The 27,900-nt window shown below is 49.7% G+C and overlaps 1 protein-coding gene across 7 annotated transcripts in view; it reads right to left on the bottom strand.

Annotated features, from left to right (window-relative positions):
• The window catches only part of LOC140398116 (nectin-1-like), a 574,692-nt gene that overhangs the window by 58,351 nt on the left and 488,441 nt on the right, over positions 1–27,900 (bottom strand). Inside the window, exons 8-9 of one of the 7 annotated variants that reach the window (XM_072486381.1) lie at positions 10,349–10,468; positions 2,685–2,797 (exon numbers count right to left, since the gene is read on the bottom strand). The exons of 2 other annotated variants lie outside the window; for them this stretch is intronic. In XM_072486381.1, the coding sequence (XP_072342482.1) occupies positions 2,685–2,797; positions 10,349–10,468 (233 nt within the window). Of the gene's footprint in view, positions 1–2,610; positions 2,798–10,348; positions 10,469–27,900 lie in introns of all 7 variants that reach the window. 4 more of the 7 variants (XM_072486382.1, XM_072486378.1, XM_072486384.1 and 1 more) reach the window with 4 other exon arrangements.

Genomic DNA, 27,900 nt, shown 5'->3' on the forward strand with positions numbered 1-27,900 from the left:
AGTGAGCCTGTCACTACCCTACACCAGACTGATCAGTGAGTCTCTCGCTGCCCTACACCAGACTGATTAGTGAGCCTGTCACTGCCCTACACCAGACTGATCAGTGAGTCTCTCGCTGCCCTACACCAGACTGATCAATTAGCCTCTCGCTGCCCTACACGAGACTGATCAGTGAGCCTGTCACTGCCCTACACCAGACTAATCAGTGAGTCTCTCGCTGCCCAGACCAGACTGATCAGTGAGCCTGTCACTGCCCTACACTAAACTGATCAGTGAGCCTGTCACTGCCCTACACCAGACTGATCAGTGAGCCTGTCACTGCCCTACACCAGGCTGATCAGTGAGTGTCTCGCTGCCCTACACCAGACTGATCAGTGAGCATCTCGCTGCCCTACACCAGTCTGATCAGTGAGCCTGTCACTGCCCTACACCAGACTGATCAGTGAGCCTGTCACTGCCCTACACCAGACTGATCAGTGAGTCTCTCGCTGCCCTACACCAGACTGATCAGTGAGTCTCTCGCTGCCCTACACCAGACTGATCAGTGAGCCTCTCGCTGCCCTACACCAGACTGATCAGTGAGCCTCTCGCTGCCCTACACCAGGCTGATCAGTGAGTCTGTCACTGCCCTACACCAGACTGATCAGTGAGCCTCTCGCTGCCCTACACCAGACTGATCAGTGAGCCTCTCGCTGCCCTACACCAGGCTGATCAGTGAGCCTGTCACTGCCCTACACCAGACTGATCAGTGAGTCTCTCGCTGCCCTACACCAGACTGATCAGTGAGCCTCTCGCTGCCCTACACCAGACTGATCAGTGAGCCTCTCGCTGCCCTACACCAGACTGATCAGTGAGCCTGTCACTGCCCTACACCAGACTGATCAGTGAGCCTGTCACTGCCCTACCCCAGGCTGATCAGTGAGCCTGTCACTGCCCTACAGCAGACTGATCAGTGAGCCTCTCGCTGCCCTTCACCAGACTGATCAGTGAGCCTGTCACTGCCCTACACCAGACTGATCAGTGAGCCTGTCACTGCCCTACACCAGACTGATGAGTGAGCCTGTCACTGCCCTACACCAGACTGATCAGTGAGCCTGTCACTGCCCTACACCAGACTGATCAGTGAGCCTGTCACTGCCCTACACCAGACTGATCAGTGAGCCTGTCACTGCGCTACACCAGACTGATCAGTGAGCCTGTCACTGCCCTACACCAGACTGATCAGTGAGCCTGTCACTGCGCTACACCAGACTGATCAGTGAGCCTCTCGCTGCCCTACACCAGACTGATCAGTGAGCCTCTCGCTGCCCTACACCAGACTGATCAGTGAGCCTCTCGCTGCCCTACACCAGACTGATCAGTGAGCCTGTCACTGCCCTACACAGACTGATCAGTGAGCCTGTCACTGCCCTACACCAGACTGATCAGTGAGCCTGTCACTGCCCTACACCAGACTGATCAGTGAGCCTGTCACTGCCCTACACCAGACTGATCAGTGAGCCTGTCACTGCCCTACACCAGACTGATCAGCAGGCTGCCAACTGTCTGAAGAATTTCAAATCTGACATCTAACTGCTCAGCATTGTGTACAACTGTAGTAGAATTGGAATTTTGGGATCAATGGATCGCATCTATTCTAGTCAGTATGAAACCTGCCAATATTTACACAAGCGTAAGTCATGTTGGTGGGGGGAAGTGTTTGAGTATGACCTGGACAGTGCGAGGCTCCAGGAATGCAAATGCACTGTCAGGGGCAAATGTCGTTTTGCACCCCTCAACCGATTATCTTTCTGAGAATACTCCGAAAGTTTAAAATAGATTTCTGCTCACCTCCCTGTCACGAGAGTGCCCATCAGTCAGAGTGAACTCTGTGTATCTCACAGAGGCCAACAATGCTTCAGGAGCGGGGTGAATAAGGACAATCATTCTTCCTACGCGGTCTCCCATTCGTTCCCTGACAGTATGAATGAGTAGCGAGTGACAGGCAGCTGACACACACGCCCAGCAAAGTGTGAATGCGGGTGAAGTTGGTTTTGAGCAATGGTGTAGAGCAGGGTGATAGTGGGTCGGGAGCTCATTTTCCAGCTCTCCTGATTTCAAACTCCGTCGATAAATCAAGCTGCTGCTTCACTGTCACCTATTTCACAGTGTCACGCACAGCCAGGGTCTCGGCCAATGAGACACAGCTACCAGCAGCTTTCAATCCCCTCCCCTAACCTCTGCAACAGGAGCCACTCAACACAAGCAGATTCAGTGAAATATAGTTTAGTATTTGAACATTTTAGAATGATCTCTCTGCACAAGAACACTTGGCCGACGAATCTTTCAACAATTTGGCAGCATACACTTTATAGAAACACTTGCATGCATTCTGCAACATACCATGTGGGGGTGTAACTGTGAGAGTAGCTACACTGCAGGATGCTAAAAACATTCAACACATTCAAGGGGGTCTCCTTATGGGAGAGAATTATTATTGACCTTGTTCTGTCCATTCTTGCTACATGCACTAGCAGGCCAATCAGAGATAGAAGCATTCCACAAAGTGCTTTGCGTGCAGTTGTGGGCGGATAATGTTCAGGGCCAAAAGTGCGGAGGGCAGAAGTGTACCTGGAGGTCAAAGGTCTGAGGGAAAGGCCTGGAAAGGCATGCTTTAGCGTAAGTTAGGCTGGATAGTTGCATACTCGACAAGATCTCCACCAGCGTGAATGGAAGTCCGAGGGCTGGGATGTGAAGAGGCCAGGGCAGTTGTGTCGAGCTCGGCATATTGGATGTCATAGTCCTTGGCACCAGTCGTCTAGAGTTGAGAGTGACAAGAGGCAGAGAGCGAGGGAGAGAATTCAAGGAAAGAGAGGAAAGACAAGAGAGGGAAAAAAAGTCAGTAACAGGGAAAAATAATTGGGAAAAAACTGAACTGATACAGAAATAAAAAACAGTAATTAAATCTACAAAATAGTGAAATAATTACTACAAACAGAGCTGGTAGAGGTTCAAGATATAGATAACTTCCCCCTGTAACGTCTGACAGTCAACATATTAAATTATTGTTGTATAATTGAGGTAATAGAATGAGCCAGATCAGCGCTGCCTCGCCTTTCACTTCTGATCCCGGAATAGCCGGAACAGCATCACTCCCATGTCCGGTACAGCTTATCACAATCCACTGGTTTTGCCGTCAGACAATTGTTTTAAAAATTATTTTCTGTGATGTGGGAGTCGTTGGCTAGGCCAGCATCTGTTGCCCATCCCTAATTGTCCTTGAGAACAAAAAACATATAGTGCAGAAGGAGGCCATTCGGCCAATCGAGTCTGCACCGACCCACTTAAGCCCTCACTTCCACCCTATCCCTGTAACCCCATCTAACCTTTTTGGTCACTAAGGGCAATTTAGCATGGCCAATCCACCTAACCCGCACGTCTTTGGACTGTGAGAGGAAACCGGAGCACTCGGAGGAAACCCACGCAGACACGGGGAGAACTTGCAGACTCCGCACAGACAGTGACCCAGCAGGGAATCGAACCTGGGAGCCTGGCGCTGTGAAGCCACAGTGCTATCCACTGTGCTACCGTGCTGCCCATGTGAAGGTGGGGTAGAGCTGTTTCCCGAATCACTGCAGTCCGTGTGGTGTAGGTAGACCCACTGTGCTGTTAGGGAGGGCGTCCCAGGATGTTGCCCCAGCGATAGTGAAGGAACGGCGATATATTTCCAAGTCGGGGCGGTGAGTGACTTGGAGGGGAACCTCCAAGTGGTGGGGTTCCCAGGTGTCTGATGCTCTCGTCCTTCTAGGTGGCAGTGGTCGTGGGTTTGGAAGGTGCTGTCTAAGGAACCTTGGTGAGTTCCTGCAGTGCATCTTGTAGATGGTACACGTGGCTGCCAGTGTTAGCCAGTGGTAGAGGGATTGAATGTTTGTAGAAGGCGATGGGTGGTTTTCATAGAAAGAAGGAAAATACATATTTATATAGAACCATTCAAAACCTCACAAAGTCCCAAGAGCACTCTTGAAATACTTTTGAAATATAGCCACTATTGAAATATCGGAATCCCAGCAGACAATTTGGGTTTATGAGGGAGCTGACAATCTGTGCTCCGGTTTCATAGATCATCATAGATTATCATAGAATTTACAGTGCAGAAGGAAGCCATTCGGCCCATCGGGTCTGCACCGGCTCTTGGAAAGAGCACCCTCGCCCAAGGTCAACATCTCCACCCTATCCCCATAACCCAGTAACCCCACCCAACACTAAGGGCAATTTTGGGCACTAAGGGCAATTTATCATGGCTAATCCACCTAACCTGCACATCTTTGGACTGTGGGAGGAAACCGGAGCACCCGGAGGAAACCCACGCACACACGGGGAGGATGTGCAGACTCCGCACAGACAGTGACCCAAGCCGGAATCGAACCTGGGACCCTGGAGCTGTGAAGCAATTGTGCTATCCACAATGCTACCGTGCTGCCCTAGGTTTCCTCCCACAAGTCCTGAAAGACGTGCTTGTTCGGTGAACTGGACATTCTAAATTCTCCCTCGGTGCACCTGAACAGGCGCCGGAATGTGGCGACTAGGGGATTTTCACAGTAACTTAATTGCAGCGTTAATGTAAGCCTACTTGTGAAAATAAATATCATTAAAAAATATATATTTAATTTGCTGCTGTTGGTATCTTTGAGCAGCTGACTGAGGGGTTTCTGGGGCCTATTGAGGTGGGTACGTTAAGGCAGGAACCAGAGCTATCTCCCAGTGTGAAATGTACACCTGTCTCATTGAGAGGAAGCTGGGTCGCTCAGGCTGGATCAATGTATAATTGGAGACAATGGGCAATGGATTTAACGTGCAAAAAACCCAGTCCCGTTATGGGCGCGTATAGTGGGGTCTTTGTTGGTGCCTACAGCAGTGAGAACGACCCCGCTATCTAACGGAGGTCAGGGTCTCCCTACCGTCATTTCCTGCCCTTACCGTCATTTCCTGAGCTTGTCAGTGCAGCAGGAGATCAGGGCACCATTTTTAAAAGACGCCCCAATTTATGACCCCTCTCGGAATCCCCGTTGCAGCCCCCAGGCTCCCAACTTACCCATCAGAGGGTTCTTGAGCCCCTTCCCTCACCTCATCTCCTAAGCGCAGTGCACCCCCGGCCAGATCCCTGGCATGGGCAACCTAGCACCCGGGCATCTTGGCACTGCCAGCCTGGCACCCTGGCAGTGCCCCGACAGCCTGTTGGTGCCAGGGTGGTATTGCCAAGGTGCCCAGGTGCCAGAGGCATCACCCTGCCCAGAGCCCGGCCACCCTGAACCTCTGATGGACTGGAGGACCTCCCAGATGCTGATATGCCTTGTCCAGCATTTGTGTGCAGTGTTAAACGACGCCATGGCCAGGTCTCCCAGGCACAACCATGTCCCCGCCTTCGGGAGAATCGGGCGCCGACATTTTGAAATGAGTCTAATGATTCACTGAAATATGCTCATCTGCATCTCGCTCACTGATGGCGAGATCCAGATTGCGATGAGGCGTTTCGAGTGTCACAAATCTTCATCTTTTGTGAGATTTAACAGCCTCGTCGTGCCGCCAAGTCGGGCGCAATGCGGCCGTTCGATTGTGCCCAATGTCCAATGTCTGCCTGCATTGAGTCATTCGCGCACCTTCCCAGGGGCCAGCCCTCTTTGCACCAGAGAAACTGAACAATAATTAGTGTTAGCAAAGTGATTGGGGAGCAGTGTCTCGCAATCTGGGAGCTCGCTTCAGGAACAACTTGGTCACATCCAAATCGCTGACTCCATTTTGCAGAATCAGCGAAAATTGCCCTTAGTGTTGGGTGGGGTTTACTGGGTTATGGGGATAGGGTGGAGGTGTTGATCTTGCGTAGGGTGCTCTTCTGCACTGTAAATTCTGTGAAAGAGATAGAGAGTGTTCGTATTTGTGTGTGTGTGTGAGAGAGAGAGAGAGAGAGATAGAGAGAGAGTGTCCATGTATGTGTGTGTGTGTGTGTGAGAGAGAGAGAGTGTCCGTGTGTGTGTGTGTGTGTGTGTGTGAGAGAGAGTGTCCGTGTGTGTGAGAGAGAGAGAGAGAGCAAGAGAGACAGTGTTCGTGTTTGTGTGTGTGTGAGAGAGAGAGCGAGAGAGTGTCCGTGTGTGTGTGGGTGTATGAGAGAGAGATAGAGAGAGAGTGTCCATGTATGTGTGTGTGTGTGTGTGAGAGAGAGTGTCCGTGTGTGTGAGAGAGAGAGAGAGAGCAAGAGAGACAGTGTTCGTGTTTGTGTGTGTGTGAGAGAGAGAGCGAGAGAGTGTCCGTGTGTGTGTGGGTGTATGAGAGATAGAGAGAGAGTGTCCATGTATGTGTGTGTGTGTGTGTGAGAGAGAGAGAGAGAGAGAGAGAGTCCATGTATGTGTGTGTGTGTGAGAGAGAGAGTGTCCGTGTGTGTATGAGAGAGAGAGAGAGAGAGAGAGTGTCCATGTATGTGTGTGTGAGAGAGAGATATAGAGAGAGAGTGTCCATGTATGTATGTGTGTGTGTGAGAGAGAGAGAGAGTGTCTGTGTGTGTGTGTGAGAGAGATAGAGAGAGAGTGTCCATGTATGTATGTGTGTGTGTGTGAGAGAGAGAGAGTGTCTGTGTGTGTGTGTGAGAGAGAGAGAGATAGAGAGAGAGTGTCCATGAATGTGTGTGTGTGAGAGAGAGAGAGTGTCCGTGTGTGTGTGTGAGGGAGAGAGAGAGCGAGAGAGTGTCCGTGTGTGTGTGGGTGTGTGAGAGAGAGATAGAGAGAGAGTGTCCATGTTTGTGTGTGTGGGAGAGAGAGATAGAGAGAGTGTCCGTGTGGGTATGTGAGAGAGAGATAGAGAGTGTCTGTGTGTGAGAGAGAGAGAGAGAGAGTGTCCGTGTGGGTGTGTGAGAGAGAGATCGAGATAGAGAGTGTCCGTGTGGGTGTGTGAGAGAGAGATAGAGATAGAGAGTGTCTGTGTGTGAGAGAGCGAGAGAGAGAGAGAGAAAGTGTCTGTGTGTGAGAGAGAGAGAGAGAGAGTGTCCGTGTGGGTGTGTGAGAGAGAGATAGAGATAGAGAGTGTCCGTGTGTGTGTGAGAGAGAGAGAGAGAGAGTGTCCGTGTGGGTGTGTGAGAGAGATAGAGATAGAGAGTGTCCGTGTGTGTGTGAGAGAGAGAAAAAGAGAGAGAGAGCGGAAGAGATAGAGAGTGTCCATGTATCGGTGAGAGAGAGAGAGAGAGAGAGAGAGAGGGAGCAAGAGATAGCGAGTGTCCGTGTGTGAGTGTGAGAGAGAGAGCGAGAGAGACAGATAGAAAGAAAGAGAGAGAGAAAACAAGAGAGGGGGCATGATGGAACGAAAAATTTCTCAGAGTCATTTGGGGGTGGATTTGGTCATTCCTGTTGGCTTTTTGGATAACGGTAAAGTCACCACAGTCCCAGGTGACCATAGGCTGCTTTCCCCTTTGAGGGGGAGAGCTGACTGGCGGTGGTTTAACCTGAGGGTCACCACACCTCAGGCAAGGTTGAGGAGGCGGGGCCTTCATGATCCAGACCGGTATTCACCCACACTGAGTCATTTCTGGGGGAGTTGCTCTCTGGTCCAGCCCACACTTGGAAATGTTTTGAGCAATGGGGAGTTGATCTCGGCCAGACCAGCTCCTCAGAGATCAGGCGCCATTTTGGAAGGTGCCCCAATCTCCAAACGAGCTGAGGGTCCCCATAACCCCCACCCACGAGCAATGTCACCCCCCGCCACTGCACACATGGGCATTTCCCACACCCCTCCCCCAAGTGAGGTAACCCGGCTATGGGGTCGCTGAGGTCTTCCCCTTTTCAAGCCTCCCCACCCAGGGGTCTCTAATGGCCTGGGGTCCCCCCCATGGTCTGGAGATCCCCTCCTCCCCCGCCAGGTTCCGTTAGGCCTGCTCCACGTTTGTGTGGACCAATACTGAACGGCACCTGGTCGAGACCTCGCGGGGGAGGCCGTTAGTTCGCGGGACCCCAGAGACACCTGCATATTTAAATGAGCCGAACGAGAGACTGTGTGTGAAAGATGGAGAAAAAGCAAGAGATAGAGGGGGAAATCTAACGGCTGTGCCACGCCCGATTCGGGATGCGACACGGTCGGTAACTCAAGCGAGACGCCTCGCGTGAGATTTGTCATAATATCCACTCGTGTATAATGAGATGCAGACAGGCAGTGATTGACACACAGGATGACCAATGAACACACACGACACAGAACAACCAATCACCAGACAGGGCACCACAACTATAAAGCACACAGGGCATTAAGACTCTCCCTCTCTCACAGGACACAGCTGCTGAGATAGTCAGAGTGCACAAGTCAGTGAGCACTATCACCAGGAGGTGGAGAGTTAGTCTGGTCAAGCCAGGAGGAGGTTATCAGTTAGATTGATCGAGTGTCAATTCACAGCAGACTATGTACAGCAATCACGAAGTTCAATAAAACAGTGTTGGACCATCTCCTGTGTCAGAAGCCTGTTTCTAGTTTCACTGCATCCAGTTGCAGTCAACGTTGAACCAACTTACTTAACACATCAAGATTTACCTGGATCGCTATGCGCACGAGATCTAACGGAATCTTACGAGACGCTGCAATCTGGATCCCGCCCACAATGGACGGGACCTAAATCTGCATATTAAAGGTGCGGTAAGGCTTGGTGATCGAGCTCTGGGCAGGTTGGTACCCTGGCACCCCCGATGCCATCCGTGACCCCAGTGTTCCAAGGTAGCATTTTGCCCACGCCGGGGATCGGGCCCTTGGGTGCCCTGCCCTTATGAGGTGGAGTGCGGGGCACAATGACCCCCTTATGGGGGAGTTGGGGAATCCAGAGGCCATGGTGGGGGTCTGAAGATTATGGAGCCATTTAAATAACTTCCTGCACTGGCAAGTGGAGCTCGTTAGTGCTGGAAATGAGCGAGGCATCAGCGGGCATTCCTCGCTGAGGCCCGAATCAAAACAGGGTCCCGTTCGATAGCGGGGTCATTCTCGGCGCTAGGAAATGCACTCGACACCAGACTCTGTTTAATTTCCATTAAATCACGCCCAGAGAGTCTGTGTATGAGAGAGAGGGCAGGAGATAGAGAGAGTGTGTGAGAGAGAGAGAAAGAGTGTGTAAGAGAGAGAGGGCAGGAGGTAGAGAGAGTGTGTGTGTGTGAGAGAGAAAGAGTGTGTATGAGAGAGAGGGCAGGAGATAGAGAGAGCGTGTGAGAGAGAGAGAAAGAGTGTGTAAGAGAGAGAGAGCAGGAGGTAGAGAGAGTGTGTGTGAGACAGAGAAAGAGTGTGTGGGAGAGAGAGGGCAGGAGATAGAGAGAGTGTGTGTGTGTGAGAGAGAAAGAGTGTGTATGAGAGAGAGGGCAGGAGATAGAGAGAGCGTGTGAGAGAGAGAGAAAGAGTGTGTAAGAGAGAGAGGGCAGGAGATAGAGAGTGTGTGTGAGAGAGAAAGAAAGCAAAGATAGAGTGAGAGAGAGAGAGTGTGTGTGTGAGAGAGAGAGTGTGTATGAGAGAGAGGGAAGGAGATAGAGAGAGTGTGTGTGAGAGAGAGAAAGAGTGTGTATGAGAGAGAGGGCAGGAGATAGAGAGTGTGTGTGTGTGTGAGAGAGAAAGAGTGTGTATGAGAGAGAGGGCAGGAGATAGAGAGAGTGTGTGTGAGAGAGAGAAAGAGTGTGTATGAGAGAGAGGGCAGGAGATAGAGAGTGCGTGTGTGAGAGAGAAAGAAAGCAAAGATAGAGTGAGAGAGAGAGAGAGTGTGTGTGTGTGTGTGAAAGAAAAGAAGAGCATAACAGAGTGCAACCTAGAAAGAAAGTGAAAGTGAGACACACGGAAGGATTGAGAGAACAACAGAAGGAAAAACAGAGACTGAGGACCAGAGAGAGGAACTCAGAGAGCGAGAATTTGAAATGTGGAGAGAATTAGAAATAGAGACAGAGAGAAAGAGAAAGAACGACAAATTGAAAGAGGATCACAAAGAGAGAAAACAGAACGAGAATACAGAGAGAGGACAGGATAGACAGAGGCTAAATGCGTGTGTCAGAGAGAGAGAGGGGGACTGAGTGAAGGAAAATGATAAATGCCTTCAGCGGCAACTGCCAGAATGATGTGAGGTCACAGTCAGGAATGTACCTGTCGGTGAAGAGAATGCAGGTTTGCCATGAGTGATGTGATGTATGCGATGTGGTAATGACCAGTATCAGGGCCACCCAGACAGTCCTGGCTGTTCTCAGGTGGGCAATGTACAGCTGAAGGAAATTACAATTTCCATAAGTTGTTTGTGACTTTGCAATGGTTTAAATGCCACCAACATGACGGTGGTAATGGTAAATGACTGACATTGACGAGGATGGGGCAATCTCACCGATTTCTCTGAGTAGGGAGATGATTCTGGAGCAGCCATATCGTAATACTGGGTCTGCATTGGGATCTTCGGCTCCTCCTCCTCCTCCTCCTCCTCCTTAGTGCTGTCCAGATGCACCACCTGCAGATAATGAGTGCCATGTTAGGAGAGAGGGAGTGCGAGGGAGTGAGAGGGAGAGAGAGAGAGAACTAACTGCAGATCAGTAAGTGGAGGGACACCTCCAGAACATCAGAGACAGAATTAACACCGCACTCAGCCCCGGTCCTGTCCTACTGTACAACATCATCACACACCTCCCTTTCCAAATGAGAGTGGGCGTGAGAGTGCAAGTGAGAATGTGACTGAGTGTGCAAGTGAGAATGGGTGTGTGCTGAATGTAGAAATTGTGATATATTATGTTTTATATTTATGGAAGTAATGTTATTAAAAGCCTGGGTTAAGGTGTCCAGTCTATGTGTCTGAAAACACTGTAATTAAGAAGTCGTAAAAGGTGCGGTCATGATTTACTCTAACCATTCACTTGTTTATAAATAGAGGGCTAATGGAAAACTGTTCTGATTGCTGGAGATTCCCTGGAGAGTGGATAATTTGAGGGATTTTTTCCCCTAGCTAAGCATGTCATGTGACATCTTAGTGGGATAGAGGTGATGTAATTAATGGAAGAAGCCAGGCAGGGCAGCACGGTGGCACAGTGGGTTAGCATTGCTGCCTCACACTGCTGAGGTCCCAGTTTCGATTCCGGCTCTGGGTCACTGTCCGTGTGGAGTTTGCACATTCTCCGCGTGTGTGCGTGGGTTACACCCCCACAACCCAAATATGTGCTGGTTAGGTGGATAGGGCACACTAAATTGCCCCTTAATTGGAAAAAATTAATTGGGTACTCTAAATTTAAATAAGGAGCCAGGCCTGCCTGTACTTTTGCAGTTTGCCATAAGATTGAGACAGAAGGATTTTGAGCAAACGTGTCCTGGATACGCTCTTGAAAACGTTTCTCTCCAAATGTCTCTACACAACTAAGCAAGTTACCTGTTTATTTATAAGTGGCATTTGGACTATATCAGGTTGCTTAATTGGAATTAGTGGCAGGTGTAGATGATAAGTTTAAGTTTTTCTTTTTGTTTGTGAACTGTTTAACTGTGAACTGTAAAGCTATTTCTTTGATGTTAATGTGGTTAATTCTGTGTTTAAATTAAAGTTTGTTTTGTTATAAAAGATACTGATTGGTCAGAGTCATCCCTCCTGGGTGTTTGAGGTTCTCGTCTGGTATCCTAACAGGAGTGAGTGTGAGTGTGTGTGTGGGATGTGGTGTGGGCGTGTGAGTGTGGTTGTGAATGTGGGTGCAGATGTGAGTGTAAGTGTGTGTGTGTGTGTGAGAGTGTGGGTGTGGATGTGTGGGTGCGTTGTGAGTGTGGGGGCATGAGTGTGGGAGTGGGTGTAAGTGTGGGTGTGAGTGTGTGGGTGTGAGTGTGTGCCAGTGTGGGTTTGAGTGTGTGTGGGTTTGAGTGTGTGTGGGTTTGAGTGTGAGTGTGGGTTTGAGTGTGAGTGTGGACGCGAGTGTGGACGCGAGTGTGGGCGCGAGTGTGGGCGCGAGTGTGGGCGCGAGTGTGGGCGCGGGTGTGGGCGCGAGTGTGGGCGCGGGTGCGGGCGCGAGTGCGGGCGCGAGTGTTTGTGTGGTGTGTGTTGGGGTGTGTGTGTGTGGTGTGTGTGTGAGTCTTTGTGTTGGGGTGTGTGTGTGGTGTGTGTGTGTGAGTGTGTGTGTTGGGGCGTGTGTGTGGTGTGTGTGTGAGTGTTTGTGTGAGTGTGTGTGTTGGGGTGTGTGTGTGAGTGTGTGTGAGTGTGTGTGAGTGTGTGTGAGTGTTTGTGTGAGTGTGTGTGTTGGGGTGTGTGTGTGTTTGTGTGGGTGTGTGTGTTGGGGTGTGTGTGTGAGTGTTTGTGTGAGTGTGTGTGTTGGGGTGTGTGTGTGAGTGTGTGTGTTGCTGTGTGTGTGAGTGTTGGGGTGTGTGTGTGAGTGTGTGTGTGAGTGTGTGTGTGAGTGTGAGTGTTTGCGTGAGTGTATGTGTTGGGGTGTGTGTGTGAGTGTGTGTGTGAGTGTTTGTGTGAGTGTGTGTGTTGGTGTGTGTGTTGGTGTGTGTGTGAGTGTTTGTGTGAGCGTGTGTGTGTTGGGGTGTGTGTGTGAGTGTGTGTGCGAGTGTTTGTGTGAGTGTGTGTTGGGGTGTGAGTGTTTGTGTGAGTGTGTGTTGGGGTGTGAGTGTTTGTGTGAGTGTGTGTGTTGGGGTGTTTGTGTGAGTGTGTGTGTTGGGGTGTGTGTGTTTGTGTGAGTGTGTGTGTTGGGGTGTGTGTGTGAGTGTGTGTGTGTGTGAGTGTGTGTGTTGGGGTGTGTGTGTTGGGGTGTGTGTGTTGGGGTGTGTGTGTGAGTGTTTGTGTGAGTGTTTGTGTGAGTGTGTGTGTTGGGGTGTGAGTGTTTGTGTGAGTGTGTGTGTTGGGGTGTGTGTGTGAGTGTGTGTGTTGGGGTGTTTGTGTGAGTGTGTGTGTTGGGGTGTGTGTGTGAGTGTGTGTGTTGGGGTGTTTGTGTGAGTGTGTGTGTTGGGGTGTGTGTGTGCGTCCAGCAGCAAAGCAATGTCCGATGTCCATCTCCCTTTCACAAGTTTAAAACTGTAAACAAATGCTACATTATGTAGCAAATCTGAGACTGCAACAGGCTCTGCTTTTGGCTTCAGTGTCCAGCATCACAAACCAGGCAGAAATTCCACACAAATGGTATTCGCTGAGCCAACACACATCAATACCAATAAACATTAATACGCATCGACACTAATACACACCAACACCAACACACCCCGGCACCAACGCACACCAACACCAACACATCTCCAGCGCACACCAACACCACTGAATGCTTGTACCAACGCACATCAATACCACTGCACACTGACACAAATGCACTCCAGCACCAATGCACTCCAGAATCAAAGCACGCCAGAAACTAAGCACACCAATACCAATGCACGCCAGCAGCAATGCATGCCAATATGCATGCCAATACGCACAGGGCTAAATCATTGGCTTTGAAAGCAGACCAAGGCAGGCCAGCAGCACGGTTCAATTCCCGTACCAGCCTCCCCGAACAGGCGCCGGAATGTGGCGACTAGGGGCTTTTCACGGTAACTTCATTAGGTGCCTACTTGTGACAATAAGTGATTATCATGAACACCAATACCAACGGACGCCCACACCCACGGATACCAATACCAACACATGCCAACACCAATGCACACCAACACCAATGCACTCCAGCGCACACCAAGACCACTGCACACCAACAGCAATGTATGCTCACACCACGCACTCCAACATCAATGCATTCCAACACCAAGGCATGCCAGAACCAATGCACACATCACCAATGCACATCACGCACACCAAAAACTCACCAAAACCAATGCACACGAGAACCAAAGCATGCCGACACCAATGCATGCCAACACCAATGCATGCCAACACCAATGCATGCCAACACCAATGCATGCTAATGCCAATGGACGCCAATACTAAAGGACGCCAACACACGGCAACAACAACACCAACACACATCAATACCAATATTTGCCAACACCAATGGACGTCAACGCCAACGCACGCCAAAATCAACGCACACCAACACATGCCAATGGTGCAGTGTGGGGTGGGGCGATGGATGAATGAGATTTTCTTTGCATAAGATATGGACATAATGATCTGAATGAGCTGAGAATTTATGGAGACTTGAGGGTCGGGCTGGGAAAGCATTGGAACAGCTGGGTCAGCTGGTATTAGAGGGGTGAGGGTTTCAGCAGCAGATAGTCTAAGGTGGGGCTGGGACGGGGGTGTTATGGTGGTGACAGTCGGGGAGGTTGGGCATGGTGGCTTTTGCAGTTAACCTTATCTAAAGGAGTGAAGAAGGCAGAGATAACATAAGCCAAAGCCCAATATTTAAATTTGCCAGAGATACAGTGTGAATCATTAGAATGATCTAGAATTCAATTACAAATAGAAGTGAAGAAACTGGAAATAGAATAAAAGGAAAAAGAGATGGAAAGATTAGCAAAGAAAGAAAGGGATAATGAAAAAGAGAGAGAATTTGAACTTCGAAAACTGGTGCTGCACGGAGAACAGCAACTTAAAAGGTTGGGGTTAAAGGCAGAAGCTGAGGAAGGTCTCGAGGAAGGAGAAATACTTTCTAGTCAAAAGCTCAGTAGGGATCTGTTTAAATATATTCAAGCATTGCCAAGATTTGATGATAAAGATGTGGAAGCCGTTTTCATCTCATTTGAGAAAGTAGCTAAACAACTGAAGTGGCCAAAGACCATGTGGGTGTTGGTTCAAACAAAGTTGGTAAGTAGAGCTAGTGAAGTGTTGCATCATTATCAGAGGAGGTATCTAGGGATTATGATGAGGTGAGAAAATATGCATATGAACTAGTGCCAGAAGCCTGCAGACAAACTTTTGGAAATCTAAGGAAAGAATCAGGCCAGACACATATAGAATTCCAAAGGATTAAACAAATAATTTTGATAGGTGGAAAAGAGCATTAAAAATAGACCAAACATATGACGCTCTTAGTAAAACGTTTATTTTGGAGGAATTTAAAGATTCACTTCCCGCAGCAGCGAGAACCCATAGGGAAGAGCAAAGTCTTGAAACTGCCAGGCAGGCAGACGAAATGGCAGATGATTTTGAATTGGTTCACAAAGCAAAGTCTGGTTTTCAACATCAATTTCAATCTGTGAAGGATAGAAACTGGGGAAATAAGAAATTCACAGGTGGTAAAAGCAAAGGAGGTTTAGTTGGAGATGGTAAGGAGAGTTTGCCTGAGAGTAAAAATTAAATCTATGATAGAGGAAGAGAGATAAGAAAGAGGTTTTGGGGGGCTTAAGAAAAGTACTGGGAAGTCAGACTCGGTAAAACAGGGGGGTTTATTAAAGCAGTAGGAAAAACCATTGTTCCAGTGGAAGAGGTGCAGCGTGTGTGCAGCCTGTTCAGAGGTTGGTCGATAAGCATGTACCCAAATGTTTTAAGGATTTTATTTGTGGGGGTAAGTTTTACTTGTATGTACAAGGTGGAGTAGGTAAGGAGGATAAAATCTTAAGGAATCCAGGAGCAAGTCAATCTATAAAGGCGGGAGATAGGAGATATATAGTTCGGAAGGAGTATTGCTAGAAAAGGTGGTAATATGTGGAATTAGTGGTGAAATTAGTAGTCTGCCACTATGTAAGGTACGTTTAGAGAGTCCGGTGAGAAGTGGTGGTCGGAGGAATAGAAAAATTATCTTTTTCAGGGGTACAGTTTATCCTGGGTAACGATATAGCTGGATTACTGGTGGGAGTGATGCCCACTATGGTTGAACATCCAGTGGAAAGCCAAACAACTGAGGTGTTGCAAGAAGCGTATCCTGGAGTGTTTCTTGATCACAAAGCCACAGATTGAGACAGGAAGAAGAGAACTTGAGGCTGTTATGGAGGCTGAAGTTCAGTTGTCAGAAACCATGTTTGTTCAGATGGGTGGTAAAGAAGAAGAGCAGGTGGTGGATGAAGCGGATGTCTGTAGTTGGTTGAATTGCAGCAGAAAGATTCAGAGATAAAGCAGTTGTGTCAGAAAGTGTATACGGAAATAGAATCTGAATGTATACCAGAGTGTTATTACATTAGAAATAATGTATTATTGAGAAAATGGAGACCTTTACAAATTCAACCAAATGAGAAGTGGGCGGAAGTTCATTAAGTGGTATTACCGGTGGGTTATTGAAAGGAGGTTCTGTGGATAGCGCATGAGGTCCTAGTAGGGGGTCATTTAGGAGTAAGGAAAACTCAAGCAAAAATACAAAAATATTACGGACTCTCCGACTGTGCAGCACACCCTGAGTACTGACCCTCTGACAGTGCAACACTCTCTCAGTACTGATTCTCTGACAGTGCAACACTCTCTCAGTACTGACCCTCTGACAGTGCAACACTCTCTCAGTACTGACCCTCTGACAGTGCAACACTCTCTCAGTACTGATTCTCTGACAGTGCAGAACTACCTCAGCACTGACCCTCTGACAGTGCACCACTCCCTCAGTACTGACCCTCTGTCATGCAGCATTTACTCAGTACTGAACCTTTGACAATGCACCACTCCCTCAGTACTGACCCTCTGACAGTGCGGCGCTCCCTCAGTACTGACCCTCTGACAGTGCAACACTCACTCAGTACTGACCCTCTGACAGTGCAGCACTCCCTCAGTACTGACCCTCTGATAGTGCGGCACTCCCTCAGTACTGACCCTCTGACAGCGCGGCTTTCCCTCAATACTGACCCTAATGAGAGCTGAGTGGCAGTCTAGATTGAGCACTTTGTATTCTGGAATGAGAGATGAAGGTGAGGGTGATGGATTCTCTAAGACTCCCAACGGTCCTTCGCTGACAGATCAGTGCAGCAACATTGTTGCTCCCAGATACACAGGAAATGCGGCCCACTCCTCCTACCCTCAACAACAGGGACCTGCGAATCTGAACAAAACAGGCCGGAAGAAAACACTAAGCTGGTTCTTCTTTACTGTCTTTCTGGAGTCGGTTTAATCAGTGTGTTACCATGGTGACAGCAGTGACTGCCTGGGAGGTAAGATTTCCTCAGAGTGCTCACTTCACAGACACCATCAACTCATTTTTTTATGGGCAAGTTTATGATTTTGACACAAATAGCACCCAAGGGAAATCAATTTTGTTTTTCACACAACAGATAACAACTCATTTTCAGTGTTTGAGATCAGAATTAATAGTTTCTGGAGTGTCAGTGGCAGAGCGCCCAATTGTTCATTTCTTTTCATACAACAGTCCTTGAAAGATCTGATAGTACCCAGGTTGGGTAGCTCGGTGGCGCAGTGGTTAGCCCTGCTGCCTCACAGCGCTGAGGTCCCAGGTTCGATCCCGGCTCTGGGTCACTGTCCGTGTGGAGTTTGCACATTCTCCCCGTGTCTGCGTGGGTTTCGTCCCCACAACCCAAAGATGTGCAGGCTAGGTGGATTGGCCCCGCTAAATTGCCCCTTAATGGGAAAAATTGAATTGGGTACTCTAAATTTTAAAATTAAAAAAAAAAAAATACCTTGCACCACCTGTTGTCAGACTTTGATTTATTTCTTGGCGGTGCTGAGATAGAATCAATAGGAGGGTTACCGCACACAGTGAGGCCATTCGGTCCATCGTGTTTGTGCAGGGTCACTGCAAGAACAACTCAAGCTGGTCCCAATCTCCCGCCGTACCTGCAAACCGCCCCTCCTCAGATCACAATCCAGATCCCTTTTGCAAGTCACAAATCTGCCTCCATTTTCTTTCTTTATACTTTCGTGGGATGTTGCTGTCGCCGGACGGGTCATCATTTATTGCCCATCCCGCATTGCCCTTGAGTGGGCAGTTAAGTGCGAGCCACATTGCTGTGGCTCTGGGGCCACAAAGGCTAGACCAGGTAAGGACGGCCGATTTCCTTCCCTACAGGACACAGGTGAACCAGATGGGTTTTTACAACAATTGACAATGGTTTCATGGTCATCGTTCGACTTTTAATTCCAGATTTTTAAAAACTGAATTCAAATTTCAAATTTTAAAAAATAGGTTAAAGGGACATAGGGAACAGGTGAGAAGGTATTAAACCAAAGGGAAAATGCTGGAAAATCTCAGCAGGTCTGGCAGCATCTGTAGGGAGAGAAAAGAGCGAACGTTTCGAGCCCAGATGACCCTTTGTCAAAGCTAAAAGAATTAAAAAGTGGGAAATATTTATACTGTGGGGCGAGAGAGCATTTTCTCTTTGGTTTCAGATTCCAGCATCCACAGTAATTTGCTTTGATCCAGGTGGTAAGGTGGATTTGAGACCAGGAAGAGATCAGCCAGGATCTGATTGAATGCTGGAGCAGGCTCGAGGGGCTGGATTGCCCACTTCTGCTCCTAATTCCTATGTCCCATAAGTTTTGGTGTTCTCGGACTAGGGAATGGGGGAAGGAATGGCAATCATCATCTCAGGTCCCTGCTAGAATATACATTCAGATTTGACTATTCCAAGCTCTCCTGACTAACCCCTCATTTTCCAGCCTCCAAAACACTTGCTCCTTGTCTCCAAATTCACACCAAGTGTTGTTCATCCATATCCTCCCCGTTTGGTGGCTGACATTGCCTCCTGGTCTGCAAAGCAAAGCTCCCATCATTGTTTTCAAACCCCTCCATGGTCTCATCCCTCCCTCTGTGATCCACACTGTCTATTGCACTGAGTAAAACTAACACAAGTTCAACTGCACCTGGAGCATTATTGTTTCCACTATTCCTGCATGCTTTGCCCACAGGCATAGTACTTTAACTGGAAAGGGGGCATTAAAATTGTTGGTAGTTACCATGGCAACCGTAATATCTAAATTTCTGACTCTGGGGCTGTGAACTTGGCCGGGATTGCCTCCGGAACACCTCCCCTGCTAGTCCAGGAAAATAACTCCCGACAATTTGTAAGTATCCCTTTCTGCCGTTCCCATGGCTGTGGTCTCCTCTCACGCCAGCTTATCGCCCTTTTCAAAAGCTTGGCCTGGATGTTATTGTTCTTTAGGCCTCCTACGAGCTGAGATTGATTTCTAAGTTTGCACAGTGGGTGAGGGAGTATTCTTCAGTTTGAGAATGTAACCTGCTCACTTGGCGACCGCTTCCTGACAGAACACAACTTGAGGCGCAATTCCACTCTTAGTAATGCCATAATAAGAGTTGAAAAGCTTATTAATTTCTGCATTTTTCATAGTACTGGGGACTCTTGAACATCATTGATGAGATCCCAGTCTCACGGTGACACAGTGGTTAGCACTGCTGCCTCACAGCGCCAGGGACCTGGGTTCGATTCCGATCTCGGGTGACTGTCTGTGTGGAGTTTGCATGTTCTCCCCATATCTGCCTGGGTTTCCTCCCACTGTCCAAAGATGTGCAGGTTAGGTGGATTGGCCACGCTAAATTGCCCCTAGGTGGGGTTACGAGGGTAGGGTGGGGGATTGGGCTTAGGTAGGGTGCTCTCTCAGAGGGTCAGTGCAGACTCGATGGGCAGAATGGCTTCCTTCTGCACTGTAGGGATTCTATGGTTCTACAATTAGACACGTCCTCAAAGGCCAGGGCCCCATCATGCTGAGGAAAACATTACTTTACCCTCATCGCCTATTTCATTTGCTTTCAGCTAAATGTGTAATCTTTGTTTTGTAATTACGCCAGCCCTTTTTGTTTGGGGTGAACCCTCCATTGTCCCCAAATATATCTTCAATGCCATTTTGTCCAATTCCGTCCCGTGCTTCCTCTCTGTGTCGCTGGTTATGACGTACAGAGCAATCTGTCAAATTGCTCAAACTTCCCCAAAATCAGCTTCAGAAATTGTAAAGAGTGTGTCACAATGTTCTTCAGTGCTTGACTTTGCAACCGAATTTACCCCACCATCGTCGCCATCTTTCAGTTGTGCACCGCCGTGAGACTAACACATTCTCACCTGCAGGCAGCTCTTATTGAACGCAGCTTAATCACATCTCGGTGGCAGATTGGCAGCAGAAAAAGCAAAACAATAATAATAATCTAATAATAATCTTTATTATTGTCACAAGTCGGCTTCCAATAGCACTGCAATGAAGTTTCTGGGAAAAGCCCTTAGTCGCCACATTCCGGCGCCTGTTCGGGTAGACGGAGGGAGAATTCAGAATGTCCAATCCACCAAACTGGCACGCCTTTCGGGACTTGTGGGAGGAAACCGGAGCACCCGGAGGAAACCCACGCAGACACGGGGAGAACGTGCAGACTCCGCACAGACAGTGACCCAAGCCGGGAATCGAACTCAGGTCCCTGGCACTGTGAAGCAACAGTGCTAACCACTTTGCTACCCCCCTAAAATGTTTGGCTATTGCAGTATACTGCACGCTCCGTCCCTAAACACTCCGAGATCCCTGTGCTCCATCATTTCTGGCCTCTTGCGCTCCCCTGCTTTTAACTGGTCCAGTGTTAGTGTCGTACCTTAAGCTGCCTTGGCTCGAAGCTCTGGAGTTCCCTCCCTAAACCCCTCAGGCACTCGCTCCTCCTTGAGACCTGTCTCCATGTCAAAGCTTATAGTTACTTGTCTTAATATCTCCTTTTGTAGCTGTTGTGCCCTCAATAACGACACTTAGAGAGTATACGGTAAAGAAGGCTTTAATAAGCTAAGAACTAGCCTGGTGCCGAGACGGATGCTAACAGAGATGCCGCCCACAAGGCGACCCCTTATATAAGACTCCCAGGTGGGCGGAGCCGGAGCCGGAGTCCCCCAGGGTTCCAAGCCCGGTCTTAAAGGGGACATCACCTTACATGATGACAAGGGTACAGTGTTACAGTAACCGCTCATCACAGCAGCTGAATGTGAAATTTTATTTGATCACGCTCCTCTGAAGTGCCATTTGGGACATTTTATTCCGCTATTGCTACTATTGAAGTGCAATCTTGCTGTTGATGTCAGGAGGGGATGTGATTGGGCTGAAATTCCCTCCCCTAAATGAACGACCATTTGAATTAGACTCCAAACAGCAACAAGTCAGAACCTCCAGAAGAGAAGTGGTACTAAGTCTTTGTTACAGATCAAGTGGTCTCCAGTGACTGATTTCAGGCCAATGAATCTAATCAGTAGTTATTCTAATTTCCCACCTCTAATTTTAAATGAGATGCTTAATAGTAATTTGCAACAATTGAAGCCCGTAATTTAATTATGTACCAAGCAGCAATTAATTGTCATGGTTACAACACAACCAAATGAGTTTCGCATACAGGGTTCGCCCTCTCTCTCCGTCTCTCTATCTCCCTCTTTCCCCCATGAGTGCAGCATCTATCTAAGGCTCCACTGTTCCTCCTCTCAAAAGATTGATGCAACTGCACTGGGTTCAGCTCACGGAAATTTCTCTCTGGAAATTCCACCTGCTCCTTTCTCCCTCACGTCTCACAGCCGGTGGCAGCCACTGCGTCCCAGTGAAGAGCTGGAAGCAGGCGATCTGTTACCAATAACGCATATTTTACAGACCCGCAAGTATGCAGAGATAGATTAAACCACTTCAGATCTATTACTTAAATGTTTTGCTGAGAATAGAGGTCCTGTCAAAGTTTTTCAGTTTGCACTCATCAGGACGCCTTGCAAGAATGCCAGAGTCAGGGGAAATTTATACTGTATGGGAAGCGGGAGTGGTGATTGGTTGACAAGTAGACTCTGGTTGGGAGAGGTGTAGCCATGGAGAATGCACCAGATGACCGGCAGTTAACTGCCAAACATGGTCTGAAATTTACCTATTTTAATACACATGGCCCCGTTTTTGCACACAGAAAGAACATTACACCTATTTCAGCTGAACAAAATGAGTGCCAGCCATTCACTGACTCATTCCTCAAGGCAATGCCTTAACCAGCCAGGGTCAATCTGCCTGCCTCCTATCGGTATTCTTGGGAAGAGCCCTGATCAGTGCAGGACAAAAAGTTTCAACTGCATGTCTTTTTTTCAACAAGCTCCGCCCTGCCAATTAAAAATAAGTGACTCTTGATTGACATCAATGACTGCTGGTAAGCCAGACAACCCTTCCTGTGCATGGGAATGTGTTGTGTGGGATATGAGGGGATATGCAGTTTACTCTGACTATCTGCTCAGCTGAGATTATGACACAAAGTTGTTCAATCTCAACTCCCCCATATATCGGGTCACATTTTAACTCTCCTATCCACTAACTCCGAAAATCCATGACCTTGTCCTAGTTGCAGATAATCTTGAACGATAGAAAAGTTGTTTTATTTCATTTTGAAATATAAGAATAAACTGAAGAGCCGTGATCCAGGTAGAAGCTCTCAATAGGTGGACTCCACTTCCAACACACCAGCCACTTCATTGCATTGGGTAACTGAGGAAATCAACATTGGCTCCCTGTCTGATAGGGCCGTAATTTAACAATTCTCATCTTTGTTTTCAAATCTATCCATGACTTCGTTCCTCCCTATCTTTGTAACCTCCTCCAGCCCCACAACCCTCCCTACCTCCATAACCTCCACCAGACCCACAACCCTCCCTACCTCCGTAACCTCCTCCAGCCCCTACACCCCTCCCTACCTCCGTAACCTCCACCAGACCCACAACCCTCCCTTTCTCTGTAACCTCCTCCAGCTCCACAACCCTCCCTACCTCCGTAACCTCCTCCAGCTCCACAACCCTCCCTGCCTCCGTAACCTCCACCAGATCCACAACCCTCCCTACCTCTGTAACCTCCTCCAGCTCCACAACCCTCCCTACCTCCGTAACCTCCACCAGACCCACAACCCTCCCTACCTCCGTAACCTCCTCCAGCTCCACAACCCTCCCTACCTCCGTAACCTCCTCCAGCTCCACAACCCTCCCTACCTCTGTAACCTCCTCCAGCTCCACAACCCTCCCTACCTCCATAACGTCCATCAGCCCCACAACCCTCCCTACCTCTGTAACCTCCTCCAGCTCCACAACCCTCCCTACCTCCGTAACCTCCACCAGACCCACAACCCTCCCTACCTCCGTAACCTCCTCCAGCCCCACAACCCTCCCTACCTCTGTAACCACCTCATGCTCCACAACCCTCCCTACCTCCGTAACCTCCTCCAGCTCCACAACCCTCCTTACCTCTGTAACCTCCTCCAGCTCCACAACCCTCCCTACCTCCATAACCTCCATCAGCCCCACAACCCTCCCTACCTCTGTAACCTCCTCCAGCTCCACAACCCTCCCTACCTCCGTAACCTCCCCCAGCCCCACAACCCTCCCTACCTCTGTAACCACCTCATGCTCCACAACCCTCCCTACCTCCGTAACCTCCTCCAGCCCCACAACCCTCCCTACCTCCGTAATCTCCTCCAGCTCCACAACCCTCCCTACCTCCGTAACCTCCTCCAGCCCCACAACCCTCCCTACCTCCGTAACCTCCTCCAGCTCCACAACCCTCCCTATCTTTGTAACCTCCTCCAGCTCCACAACCCTCCCTACCTCCATAACCTCCATCAGCCCCACAACCCTCCCTACCTCTGTAACCTCCTCCAGCTCCACAACCCACCCTACCTCCGTAACCTCCACCAGACCCACAACCCTCCCTACCTCCGTAACCTCCTCCAGCCCCACAACCCTCCCTCCCTCCGTAACCTCCCCCAGCCCCACAACCCTCCCTACCTCTGTAACCACCTCATGCTCCACAACCCTCCCTACCTCCGTAACCTCCTCCAGCCCCACAACCCTCCCTACCTCCGTAATCTCCTCCAGCTCCACAACCCTCCCTACCTCCGTAACCTCCTCCAGCCCCACAACCCTCCCTACCTCCGTAACCTCCTCCAGCTCCACAACCCTCCCTATCTTTGTAACCTCCTCCAGCCCCACAACCCTCCCTACCTCCGTAACCTCCACCAGACCCACAACCCTCTCTACCTCCGTAACCTCCTCCAGCCCCACAACCCTCCCTACCTCTGTGACCTCCTCCAGCCCCACAACCCTCCCTATCTCTGTAACCTCCTCCAGCTCCACAACCCTCCCTATCTCTGTAACCTCCTCCAGCCCCACAACCCTCCCTACCTCTGTAACCTCCACCAGACCCACAACCCTCCCCATCTCTGTAACCTCCTGCAGCCCCACAACCCTCCCTATCTCTGTAACCTCCTCCAGCTCCACAACCCTCCCTACCTTTGTAACCTCCTCCAGCCCCACAACACTCCCTATCTCTTTAACCTCCTCCAGCCCCACAACCCTCCCTATCTCTGTAACCTCCTCCAACCCCAAAACCCTCCCTACCTCTGTAATCTCCTCCAGCCCCACAACTCTCCCTATCTCTGTAACCTCCTCCAACCCCAAAACCCTCCCTACCTCTGTAACCTCCTCCAGCCCCACAACCCTCCCTATCTCCGTAACCGCCTCCAACCCCACAACCCTCCCTACCTCCGTAACCTCCACCAGCCCCATAACCCTCCCTACCTCCGTAACCTCCACCATACCCACAACCCTCCCTACTTCCGTTACCTCCTCCAGCTCCACAACCCTCCCTACCTCCGTAACCTCCACCAGACCCACAACCCTCCCTACCTCCGTAACCTCCTCCAGCTCCACAACCCTCCCTACCTCCGTAACCTCCTCCAGCTCCACAACCCTCCCTACCTCTGTAACCTCCTCCAGCTCCACAACCCTCCCTACCTCTGTAACCTCCTCCAGCTCCACAACCCTCCCTACCTCTGTAACCTCCTCCAGCTCCACAACCCTCCCTACCTCTGTAACCTCCTCCAGCTCCACAACCCTCCCTACCTCTGTAACCTCCTCCAGCCCCACAACCCTCCCTACCTCCGTAACCTCCTCCAGCCCCACAACCCTCCCGACCTCCGTAACCTCCTCCAGCCTCTCGACCCTCCCTACCTCCGTAACCTCCTCCAGCCCCACAACCCTCCAAGATGTCAACGTTCACCTAATTCTGGCCTCTTGATCTCCACCATTGGCAGCAAACTGTTCAGCTGCCTGGGCCTCAGGCTCTGGAAGTACCCTCCCCAACCCTCTCTCCACCTCAATCTCCTACTGCCAGACTCTCCTCAGAACTTCATTCTCTGAGCAAACCTTTGTTCACCTGTCCTGTCATTTCCGTACGTGACTGTGTGTATGTAATAACCCGCCTATGAAACAATTTGAGGGATCTCAGGACATTAAAAGTATTATTGTTTTTAAATAACAATAATATCCCTAAGTTATCTATCCCATGAAGCTTATTTGGTGCAATGTCACATTGCTGTTTCTGACAGCTTCCTCTGTGCAAACTGACTATCCCCACGCAAATCGTTTTTTAAAAAAAGGTTCCTTGCGGTTTCCAATTGCACATTGATGTGTTGGGTGCTCTGGATCCGTGGAACACATACAGGCCCCCAACACTTAAAATAGTACAAAGTCTTACAACACCACGTTAAAGTCCAACAGGTTTGTTTCGATGTCACTAGCTTTCGGAGCGCTGCTCCTTCCTCAGGTGAATGAAGAGGTATGTTCCAGAAACATATATATAGACAGATTCAAAGATGCCAGACAATGCTTGGAATGCGAGCATTAGCAGGTGATTAAATCTTTACAGATCCAGAGATGGGGTAACCCCAGGTTAAAGAGGTGTGAATTGTACCAAGCCAGGACAGTTGGTAGGATTTCGCAGGCCAGATGGTGGGGGATGAATGTAATGCGACATGAATCCCAGGTCCCGGTTGAGGCCGCACTCATGTGCAACACTATTTTATTAAGTCAGAAACTGTTGAACATACTTTCACTGTGGGTTAACACGATGTTAGATTAAACTAAAGACTTATGCCTGTCCTAACCAGTCTATGCACTCAGCACATGGTGAGGATCTGTGCTGCAGGCTGTGAGCTCTGTCCTACTCGGAGGCTGTAGCTCGAATGAGCGGGAACTCTGATGCCCCCTGTCTTTATAGTGCGTGTGCTCTAACTGGTGATTGGGTGCGGTGTTGTGTGTGTTGATTGGTCCCGCTGTGTGTCCATCAGCGTGTGTGTGTGTCTGCACCATGATATACTGGTGTATATTATGACACACACAGGACCAGAGAACTGATTTGAGAGGTGCTTTTATGCTTGAATTATTCACAGACTGGGAATCGTAAGATTGGCTCAGGAATTTCCTATAATTCCTGACACCTGCTTCTCAGTCTGGGCCAAAAAAAACCTTGCATTTCTATAGCGCCTTTCACAGTCAGGTATCCCAAAGTGCTACGCAGTCAATGAAGTACTTCTGAAGTGTGTTGCAGGAAATGGGGCAGTCAGTCTGCACAGCAAGCCCCCGCAAGCAGCAATGTGACAATGAGCAGATCGTGCAGGACACGACAGCGATGTCCCTCCTCTTCAAAATAATGAAACAGAACCTTTTACAATCACCCTGAGAAGGCAGACACTCACTCAGTACTGACCCTCTGACAGTGCGGCACTCCCTCAGTACTGACCCTCTGACAGTGCGGCACTCCCTCTGTACTGACCCTCTGACAGTGCGGCACTCCCTCAGTACTGACCCTCTGACAGTGCGGCACTCCCTCAGTACTGACCCTCTGACAGTGCGGCACTCTCTCAGTACTGACCCTCTGGCAGTGCAGCACTCCCTCAGTACTGGCCCTCTGACAGTGCAGCACTCACTCAGTACTGACCCTCTGACAGTTCATATCCCCCTCATTACTGACCCTCTGACAGTGCTGCACTCCCTCAGTACTGACCCTCTGACAGTGCAGTACTCCCTCAGTACTGACCCTCTGACAGTGTGGCACTCCCTCAATATTGACCCTCTAACAGGGCAGCACTCCCTCATGTACTGACTCTCTGACATGCATACGGACTGGGAGCCTCAGCTTTGATGTGTTTTGTCCTGGATTGAGCCCTGAGCCACAGTCTTGTGTCCCAGACTGACTCACGATGCACTGACTCAGTTGCTCCAATACTGAATCACAGAGTGCAGGAGGTGGCAGGCTGCACACGTTGTCAGCGAGATTACGATTCAGAGCTGCAAGTGGGAGTAATGAACCCGAACGCCCCCCTCCAGTCAGAGCACTGGGAGCCACATTGGAACTGTGAGGGAGAATGTTCACTGATAGAATCTTTCATTCAAATCAATACAGAGACTGTGTGATTTCCAACGGCATACATTTCAGTGAAATAATAAGTTATTTTATCCAGGATGTAAGGCACAGTCAATCCTTGTCACAACTGCCATAACTTCAACAAAATCCACACTTTCAGAAGCTGCCTCCAACTAAAACATTCAGACAACCCAACCCGCTATTCTTGAGCTGAGCTGGTCAACCATTTCTCCCCCGGTGTCTGACCACTGTCCCAGTGTCTGACCACTGTCCCAGTGTCTGACCACTGTCCCAGTGTCTGACCACTGTCCCGGTGTCTGACCACTGTCCCGGTGTCTGACCACTGTCCCAGTGTCTGACCATTTCCCAGTGTCTGACAACTGTCCCGGTGTCTGACCACTGTCCCGGTGTCTGACCACTGTCCCGGTGTCTGACCACTGTCCCAGTGTCTGACCACTGTCCCGGTGTCTGACCACTGTCCCGGTGTCTGACCACTTTCCTGGTGTCTGACCTCTGTCCCGGTGTCTGACCACTGTCCCGGTGTCTGACCACTGTCCCGGTGTCTGACCGCTGTCCCGGAGTCTGACCACTGCCCCCAGTGTCTGACCACTGTCCCGGTGTCTGACCACTGTCCCGGTGTCTGACCACTGTCCCGGTGTCTGACCACTGTCCCGGTGTCTGACCACTGTCCCGGTGTCTGACCACTGTCCCGGTGTCTGACCACTGCCCCGGTGTCTGACCACTGTCCCGGTGTCTGACCACTGCCCCCAGTGTCTGACCACTGCCCCCGGTGTCTGACCACTCCGCCGGTGTCTGACCACTGCCCCGGTGTCTGGTCACTGTCCCGGTGTCTGACCACTGTCCTGGTGTCTGGTCACTGTCCCGGTGTCTGACCACTGTCCTGGTGTCTGACCACTGTCCTGGTGTCT

The sequence above is a fragment of the Scyliorhinus torazame genome, chromosome 21, assembly GCF_047496885.1.
Source record: "Scyliorhinus torazame isolate Kashiwa2021f chromosome 21, sScyTor2.1, whole genome shotgun sequence".
Classification (NCBI taxonomy): Eukaryota; Metazoa; Chordata; class Chondrichthyes; order Carcharhiniformes; family Scyliorhinidae; genus Scyliorhinus; species Scyliorhinus torazame.